This window comes from Durotheca rogersii (genome assembly GCF_024521655.1).
Source record: "Durotheca rogersii strain YMJ 92031201 chromosome Unknown GGS23scaffold_38, whole genome shotgun sequence".
Lineage (NCBI taxonomy): Eukaryota > Fungi > Ascomycota > Sordariomycetes > Xylariales > Xylariaceae > Durotheca > Durotheca rogersii.
This window is the reverse complement of record NW_026251269.1, coordinates 204,508-213,248: the sequence shown is the minus strand read 5'-3', so window position 1 is coordinate 213,248 and position 8,741 is coordinate 204,508. Positions and strand designations below refer to the sequence as shown.

Genomic DNA, 8,741 nt, shown 5'->3' with positions numbered 1-8,741 from the left:
ATGGTTCGCATTACCTCCCTCGCGACTCTCGCCCGTAAGTACCCCCTTTTCTATGCTCACTCCATTCTATCCTATCCCACCCTTGTCACACTAGAATACTCTCGCTCACACACACCCGCTCCCTCGCAGTCTCCACGCTTTCCCTGGCCTTGACCCCGGACCCGGCGGGTGAGAAGAACGTGGGCAACGGGCAGGGGGTCCAGTTCATCGGGGGCCAGTGCCTGAGCTCGGCGGACTGCGCGTCGACGTGCTGCGCCGTGGTGACGGGCGAGAGCTTCGGCGTGTGCTCCGGCCTCGGCGCCCAGTTCCAGGCCGGCAAGGCCGGCTGCGGCTTCGGCGACGCCGCATCCCCCGTCAGCGGCACAGCCGCCCCGTCCGCCTCGTCGAGCGCCGCCCCCAGGAACGGTACGGCGGTTTAAGGGCGTGGTAGGGTGAGGGTATCGTGGATGGAAGGGAGGAAAAGGGGGTAAGGGGAGGAGAGTGAGGGAGCGGGGATCGGAGGGTGCGTGGTTGTAGACTTACGCGTGAGGAGTACTAAGCAAGCTGCCCCCTCTCCCCCCTGAGCGACGGAACAGCTTGCGACCCTGCACGAGAGGGGACGGGGAGGGGAGAGGCGTGGCAAGATCTTTGGCTCCCCTTCTTTGGTTGGACTTGGTTCGCACCACCCCGCGGCGCTAGAGACCGCGTGGGCTCCGGCATCGCATTATTGGCATTAATTGGGACATTCTGTTTTAGATATAGACGCGGTCGGCGTCCGCCAGGCAGGTTACATAACCATTATACATATCTATTTTTCTTCGATGTAGACGCTCCGTTGCGAGCTTCCTGAGGTTGACGTTACCAGGACAGGCGCTTCTGCGTGTAGTCGGCGCAGTCTCCTATTGTGTCCACGGTCCGCCGGGCCAAGGGACAGACTAGAAGGGAGGTGTAGTAAGTAAGAGTTGAAGATTCGGTTGGGTAGTCTCCGTGGGCGCGATGGGCACAACGCTCCGAGATATAATACCGTACTGACATGCGGGTAGGCATGGTTATCTTAGTGCTGCAATAGAGAGGAATAACCGGCATGGGAGAACACTCGTACATGGTGGATGGATAAGGCCCGAGTCTTTGACCCATCATCCTATGACTACCTACTAGCCAGGGGGGTTCCCTGGCAGGGAAAAAAAAACGACTCTGTTAATCGTTACCCTCAACTGCTCCACGCTGGCTTCTAGACCTCTAGCACGTATATTTCATAGCTTATAGCAAGTGCTGCTATAGCGTAATGCAATGAGTCCGGGGATAAGACGGCAAAGATAAACTCTTGATTTGATGAAGGTTATCGTTGCTTAGGCACCATATCATCTCTGTGAGCACATCATTACAAATAGTTTCTCTCCCCTCCTCCCCCCCATCCCGTTCCCCGGTCCCGAAGATATTAGATATATCTCCGCTAGCTCCCTAAGTTCCCTTTCACATAGGACCCTAAGGTGTTACGGGCGATGATACTATATCCCCACGAGGTAGACTACGACATGTCAACGAATGGCGCACCCATAACCCAGGCGAGGGTGAAGAATGACGATCCCTTGACACCGAGAAACCCAAATCAGGCAAGCCTGTCATGCATTATTTCAGGAATACTACGTAGGAAGCCGGGAGACACGGCCTGTGAGACAGCACTGACCCTGAAGTACAGCCGAGATCGCCTGGCGATTGGCAAAGTCTCCAATTTACAGACGGGAGGATGGCAGCTAACACGGAGGGTTGGTTAACAGTGCCATCGAGAAGGCGGTGAACCTATTCGATCACCCCTCGGTCCTCGAAACCTTCTCTCCGAGCGTACATACATATCAATATCACGTTGAGAGATGAGGCTTTTATTAGGTATAGCAATTGTGAAATTTGTACTCAAACATCCAGCGTTATAGACTCGAACTCCGAGTTCGTTGGGACTGCACTTTTTGATAGATATACATGTTCAAGACCTAGGAGCTGCGAATGGCTCCCAGGCGTCCGAAACCCAATGTGTCAATAAGCCTCGCCGCCTTTTCTCCGCCGTATACTAATAGCATCGGTGACGACCCCCGGCCGCGAACCGCCACGGCCTCCCTAGCCCTCCCTCCATCAACACCACTAAATGCATTAGTTTCCTGATTCCACGTCCGAGTCGTCTGACATGCGTAAACCATAACTGGGCTTCCCACCTTTCCTCCCAAGAGTATAGAGACGGCTTAGGCGTCTCGTCCAAATCTAACATCAAACTCCTTTAGCACGCCCATGATACTAGCCGTCTCGACTTCTATAGGTAGTCGCGTAGGCGTATTCGCCAGCTGGGGGATAGCCTTAAGCTTGGGAAGCCATGTCCCGATGTCGTCCGCGGCTCTCTCGAAATTGCGGTGACTAGATAGCGTCTTATAGGCATCTGCGCATGACACACTGAGGCCAAGTGACGGGGTGGAGACGGTCGTTGCTCCGTCAGTGGACTTGCAACAGCCAGATCCCTCGGAACCACCGCAGCATCCACTGCCGGACCCGCTCGCATCATGGGCGAAGGTTGCGGCAAGACTGCGGCAGAAGAGTCCGGACTTGGCATCGTTCAGACACTGAGCACAGGTTCCAGGTCCATTCGGACTGCAACCGGCCGAGGACCGTACCGCCGGGATCGACGTGCGATGCAGCGAATTGATACCAGGAAGCTTGACCGCCCCCGTAGAAGTGAATTCCATAGGGGTGGGGCCGACATCGTTCTCCGAAGGCGGCGGGGTTTGAACTTGGTGAGAAACCGGGGGAAGAGACTGCGCCGCGGCGGTCTCGGCGCACATGCAATAAGTGCCTTCTTTACAGAAGCCACAACCGTCACGCGGCGGCACCGTTGCTTGCGCGACCGGTTGATACAGGACCGGCTCGGCGACAGCCGGCTTCTTCTTCGAGAATACATGGGTGAAGTCTATCTCATTAGGATAGGGGTCAGGCATCTTCTGTCTCTTCTCGTCTGGTTCCAACGCAGGGATCGACGAAGACTTGCGCTTGAGATCGGAATCCGAATTCGGAGAGGGCCCCTTAAGCACAGCTTCGATGCACTCGCACTTGGTGCCGACCGCACACTTGCCGCACCCGACGGGAGCGGCGAGAACCTCGTCGACGCATACGCACGGCCCATTAGCCTCACAGTTGCCGCAACCCGCGGGATCGGCGGGAGACTCGTGAGAGGCGACCGGGGAATCCGACGAATCTGGAGGCGAGATGATCCGGGATATGGAGAAAGCCGTGTTCGAGTTGCGGTGATCGGATGCAGTATTCGAAACACTTCCTCGAGATCCCTGGGGCCCATTGAGCGAACTGGGGCCCCCTCCGTGGTGAAGAGCGAAACTTCCATTCCTCGACGATACCCTCGAGCCCTCTCGATTCCACCTTCGTCGTAGCGCGTCGAGTTCGTTAGCGATCCTGGAGCGTTCGGAGCGCTCCTTCTCAAGAAGGTCCTCGAGGGCGACGCATCTACTTCGCAGTGTCTGTACTTCGCTTTCTAGTCCCTGGACCTGGTCACGTAGCTGCTGTTGCGAACGGTCGTGCTCTTCCTTCTGTTCCTCCAGCTGTTCCTCCAATTCACCGACGCGAGCGGCTCGCCTCTCGCGGAATGCGCGCTGGGCGGCCCTGTTTTGGGCCTTGCGCTTCGTCGGCGGAGTATCGGTAGCAGGCTTTCGACCGGGCTTCGGCCTGGGCGGGATTACCCATTCTTTGCTAGTTATGGAGCCTTTGGCGATGGCGGCGGTCGCCATGGCGGTGTTCTGTAGAAGGGTAGTGGCGGGTTTGATGATAAGCGGATGGGCGGACGTGGGCGTGGATACGTTTGAAACAGGTGAAAGAGCTGAGGCGGGGGAGGATGCGGCGGAAATAGGGGTAATGGCAAGTTTGGCTGGCTGTGGCTTGAGATTTGCTTTCAGATTTGCTGGCGAGACGACGGCGGTGGCGGCAGCGGCAGCGGCAGAAGTAGTTGGGGTCGACATCTTGTTCCGATTCTGGAGCCGTTAAGCGGGAAAGGCATCGAACGACCCTTATTCGCTGTCAGTGGTCGGCGATGCAATGCACCTCGGACATCCAACGTGTTATGAATTGGGATATCCGCGGAACTTGGCTCCGCAAAGATGCAGATGCGAGCGTGGGCAGGTAAGCAGGCGGATGATGAATAGTCCCGATGACCCAGATGGTTGTGCTATGCTGCGCCTCTTTGTCTTTGTTTCTGCGTTTCCCTTTGAATTGCGGGATGTCTTCCTGCCTTCCGATCCGGCGGGAGAGGGAGAGAGAGAGAGACGGAGAGGGAGGGAGGATGAAGAAGATGGGAGGAAGAGCGCAAGAGACAAGAAGCTAGGCAGATAGATTGGTAGGATTCTCCTCCACTCAAGCAAACTTGCAGGTGGCAGGCCGAAGTGACGAAGCCAATAAGAGTGGGAACTGGCCGAAGTGGTCTTCGCAGGCCCAGCCAGGCCGTCCGAATTAGGGCTCTGGCTTTGACGGGAGAAGTCCTTGGGGGCTTGGGGCTTGGATGCTTGGAGAGAGAGAGAGGGGTTGACTAGGTATTTGTCTTGAGTTATGAGAGCGAACCGGTTGGTAGAAATTAGGGACTAGTTAAGCCTGCATTCCGTTCGCCGGCTCGAGACCGACACTGCAGGAGTGAAGATTTCTTGGGGGGGGTTTTCCCGGCTTCGTTCGCCCTTATTGTCCCTCCTGACTCCCCGGCTCTAACGGCGAGGCCGATGCGAACACGGCCTGGCCAACAGAGAAGAAGAGAGAGAGGGGGCGGAGATGGAGAGAGGAGCGCGTAGGTAAGTACGGAGATGTAGGGGTGTGTGGGGAGGGGATGTAGATAATGGAAAAGGTAGAAAGAGGCGAGTGAGGAGGTGGCAGATCGATAGCGAGCGTAACCCAAGACCGGCACAGATGGCGATGGCTCGAGATCACTGATCAGATTGATAAGATTATGCCAGGTCCCCCAACGGTCTCCCAGCTGTAACCCACTCTCGCCCAGACCAGGCACTGAACGGATGTCACATGGAGACCCCCAAGACGACCAAGAGGGGATAGGTGCGGGAAAAAGAGCGAGAAAAAAAAGAATTTAAAAAAATTAGAGCGCCGATCCACCCTTGCGCCCTCGGGCCTGTCGGATTCCGAGCTCGTTCGAGCGGGTCTCCCAACCAGGGTTAGCAGCGTGTTGAGTTGAGTGCGTAGCGTGTTGGGTCTACTCTAGGAGTATCGTCTGTTCAGCGGCCGTCCAAGTTGATCGCAGGTTCGACGGTCTGTATGGCCTTAGATGGTGGTGTGATACGGCTAGCACGTCGGCACGTCTCGCAGGCATGTACGTCTGGTCGAGTACTGGGGCGATGTGTTCGTGGGCACCAGGTACGGGTCCCTTGCTTTCGCGGCCTGCAACCTCTGCCGTGTGTGTGTGGCGGGTGTTGATCCACGGGCAGACAGAGAGATAGGGAGGTGAAGATCTACTAGGTACGTGGGTAGGTAGTAAAGTAAGGGGAGGATGGAAGTCTCCGTAGCCAGCGGAAAGCCGGGAGAGGGGGGAAATCTACCACTGGCTGTGACGCGCCGTTGGTCGGGTGAGTCCGGAGGCCGTTTCTGGTTATTGCGCCCGAACAAGCCCTCGAAGCTAGCTGGGAAAGCCCCCACCTGGTCCACCCGGTATCGGAGCGTCGCCCAACATGGCGCGTTTCCGCGATGGAAGCCCAGCCTCAATGTCGACGAGACCTCTCCGCGCAAGCCACCTGGGTGCACCTGTGGCAGCCCCAACCCCAGGTGGCTGATCTCCCACCTACGATTAGGTACCTACTACCTCCTAGTGTGCGCATCAGGTCCCGTCTAACCCCCTACCTTGGACAACCACGGACTCGATATATCATATAGCCATGTAGGTGCTTCTAAGGCGCATAGGTATATCAGAAATCGAGAATTTCCCTAAAGTTCCAGCGAAAAGGTATATACCTAGCGGGTGCCTACCTCCTATTCCCGCTTTCCCATTGTTCAGAACATCTCGAATGAACCATTCACCCGAGAACCACGTCTCGCCGTTGTAGATACGATCACTAAATGCACCACCCCGCGAAATCCCGAAGACACGATCAGTCTAATCTCGAGATTCCAAATCTTTAAGCACCATTCGACGTGTGCCGGTCGATCTTCTCCGACCGACTCTAGTTCTCTCTCTTCCTCTCCGTCTCGACTTGCCGCAACACCATGGCCAACCACCTCTCGGCCCAATCGCCGGCGAGGCTGCTGAGCGCTAGACCCACAAGCTCCCGTTCTTTCATCCTGCCCTCCTCCTCTTCCTCCTCCGACGCCGAAGGCGACGATGCTCCCCTCCCTTTCCCCACGGCGCTCCCGCGCTCCGACTTCCTGGCGCCTAACTTCGACGCCGCCGAATACCTCTCCTCGCTCGCGAACCGGCACCAGACACTCGAGGACCTGCGCTCCGACCTACGGGAGCGCAGCGCCTCCATCAGCACCGAGCTCCTGGAGCTCGTCAACGCAAACTACACTAGCTTCTTGAGCCTGGGCGACGAGCTCAAGGGCGGCGAGGAAAGGGTCGAAGATGTCCGCGTGGCCTTGCTCGGCTTCCGCCGCGCCGTCGAGGATGTGCGCGGCCGTGTGCGCGAGCGGCGGCATGAGGCCGCCGGTCTCACCAACGATCTAGCCTACGTGCGGAGAGAGATCGAGACCGGCCGGAAGATGCTAGAGCTCGACCAGAGGATTTCCGCGCTCGAGGGCCGGCTAGCTCTCGGAAGCGCGAGGTCCGGCAGCGATGACAGCGAAGACGACGAGGAAGAGACCGAGGCAGGAGACTCGCAAGACGGGACGGAGAGTGGTGCGGCCAAGCTCGCGCAGCTCGCCAACGACTACCTGACGGTGGACGAGCTAGCCAACGACGTTGGGCGGGAGACGCCCTTCGTACGGAAATTGGAGGAGAGGATGATCAGGTGTCGGAACACCATCCTCCTCGATCTCGGCACGGCGCTGAAAGAAGCTAAAAAGGCGGGCGTCACGGGCCAGGCGAGACTACTCAAACTCATGGGCATCTATTCGCTAATGGATGCACCGGCCGAAGTAGTAAAGATTCTCAAGGCAAATTGACGACCCGTACAAATGGAATGATGCGACACTAGAGGGAAAGCGTAACAGGCAACGGAGATACCCAAGCCTCTGGCTTGTACGGAAGACGGCCGAGGCCCTGATTTGATATGATATAGGATTTACGTGTTTATTTGCTCGCACCGGTTTCTTTTCTCGGGAGAAATGACCTTATGATGTACGGGTTGTACAGGTATCTACATGGCCGTGCTCAAGTGCGCAGGCTGGACCTTTTCGTCCGTAGAATTGAAGCCACCGCTAAGGGGGAAACCCGGTCCGTTCGAAGAACTGAGCGCAATTTCGATCATGTCTTTCTTGACCTTTTCCTCCAGCCTCACCATATTGCTCTTCACCGATGCGACCAACGCTCGGATGTTCTCGGAAAGCTGCCTGGGCGTAAACTGGATGTTGCCGATAGGCATGCGGATCGAGCCGATCCTCTCCCTGTAGTTTTCGGCGCCCGCCATCTCCTGCATGAGCGTCTTCACGCTGCGGGTGATGGTATTGGTTTTCAAGCTGGGCATGAGACCTTTGGGACCGAGTATTCGGCCGAGTCCGGCCTTCTTGAGCGCAGGCTCGGAATCGGCGTGGCAGATGAGGCGGTTGAACGGAAGGTCGTTCGGATTGTCCTTGATCAGTTGAAATAGAGTCTCTTCGCCGAACGCGACAGCTCCGCCTGCACGGGCGTCCTGCATGGCACCACTGCCTTCTTTGCAGATGACGGCGATGCGCGTGTCGCTCTTGACGGGATACGGCAGTTGTATACGGCTTCGGAGGACGGGGCTGTTCTTGGGTGTCCTGACTCTCATCGCGATCTCGTAGGTGGCCGATGCTGGGGGGCGGCCAACTTCAGCTGCTCGTAGGTATCTGCGCTGATCGCATTAGCTACGAACCGGAGATGAAGAACCCTACAGGGAGCTCGGGTTTGTCATCGCGAAGAGGCCCTACGCACCGCATCGCATCGCATAGCGTGAATCGCTCCTCGTGGCTGGCGACGGCATATTTATATTCTTTGAAGCGCGACTGCTTCCGCTTCAACTTAGCCTTTAACTTCTCTTTTTGACGCGCGCGCATTGCCATCGTGCCAGCACTGGGGCCGCCCTTCCATCTCGTCTGGATGATAGCCGGGGCAAGGAAGAGGGGGACTGTCGCGTATACGGGCCTGGAGGCGGTTCCGAGGCCTATCCTCGATAGCGAGGCGATGCACTGATTAATCGCAGCCATTGGGACTCCTCGCGGGTGTGTGCAGAAATATCCGCCGCTGCTACGGGCACCAGGTGCTTACTTTTTGGAAGCTCGGGATCTCATCAAGACAATTCGGAGGGGAATTCTTAGCTGGACCCTTTTTTTTCTTGAGCCTCAAATGACGACGGCGCCTCACGCGTCGCCCACACCAGCCACATCGTTGCTTATCTCGCGCTGGCTATGATCATTACCTACCACCTGCCTATCGATAACACCGTCCCGCTGTAGTGGGGTGACCCCGCCACAATAAAGATGAGCCAAACCGGCAAAGTTGTCTGCTCCGATTGACTCGGCTCAGCCGAGAGACGCTGATATTATAGGTACTGCCTACCAGCCTGACGAGCAAAGCCATTGGGTGTCGACGCAAGAGCACACATTCACTGTCG

The 8,741-nt window shown here is 57.1% G+C and overlaps 4 protein-coding genes across 4 annotated transcripts; 2 read left to right on the top strand and 2 right to left on the bottom strand.

The window, feature by feature from the left end:
* Positions 1-419, top strand: GGS23DRAFT_600807 (uncharacterized protein; the record flags this gene model as incomplete). The annotated part of the gene is made up of 2 exons (XM_051519122.1): positions 1-34; positions 130-419. The coding sequence occupies 2 exons, from the start codon at positions 1-3 to the stop codon at positions 417-419; spliced, it is 324 nt and encodes a 107-aa protein (XP_051367778.1).
* Positions 420-2,174: 1,755 nt separating this feature from the next.
* Positions 2,175-4,080, bottom strand: GGS23DRAFT_343842 (uncharacterized protein). Its single transcript, XM_051513071.1, has one exon. It carries the CDS (start codon positions 3,984-3,986, stop codon positions 2,214-2,216), a length of 1,773 nt encoding a protein of 590 aa, XP_051367777.1. The 5' UTR covers positions 3,987-4,080; the 3' UTR covers positions 2,175-2,213.
* A 1,754-nt stretch (positions 4,081-5,834) lies between these two features.
* GGS23DRAFT_343809 (COG complex component, COG2-domain-containing protein) lies at positions 5,835-7,210 on the top strand. Its single transcript, XM_051513070.1, has one exon. It carries the CDS (start codon positions 6,220-6,222, stop codon positions 7,111-7,113), a length of 894 nt encoding a protein of 297 aa, XP_051367776.1. The 5' UTR covers positions 5,835-6,219; the 3' UTR covers positions 7,114-7,210.
* Positions 7,211-8,465, bottom strand: GGS23DRAFT_343808 (50S ribosomal protein L1). The gene is made up of 2 exons (XM_051513069.1): positions 8,063-8,465; positions 7,211-7,977 (listed from the first exon to the last, which is right to left on the bottom strand). Exons 1-2 carry the CDS (start codon positions 8,332-8,334, stop codon positions 7,308-7,310), a joined length of 942 nt encoding a protein of 313 aa, XP_051367775.1. The 5' UTR covers positions 8,335-8,465; the 3' UTR covers positions 7,211-7,307.
* Between the last annotated feature and the right edge of the window lie 276 nt (positions 8,466-8,741).

Coding starts and splice junctions, on each gene's coding strand:
- GGS23DRAFT_343808 (XM_051513069.1), bottom strand. CDS start 8,334: ATGGCTGCGATTAATCAGTGCATCGCCTCGCTATCGAGGATAGGCCTC. Junction 7,978..8,062: donor ACGCTATGCGATGCGATGCG/GTGCGTAGGGCC, acceptor CGATCAGCGCAG/ATACCTACGAGCAGCTGAAG.
- GGS23DRAFT_343842 (XM_051513071.1), bottom strand. CDS start 3,986: ATGTCGACCCCAACTACTTCTGCCGCTGCCGCTGCCGCCACCGCCGTC.
- GGS23DRAFT_343809 (XM_051513070.1), top strand. CDS start 6,220: ATGGCCAACCACCTCTCGGCCCAATCGCCGGCGAGGCTGCTGAGCGCT.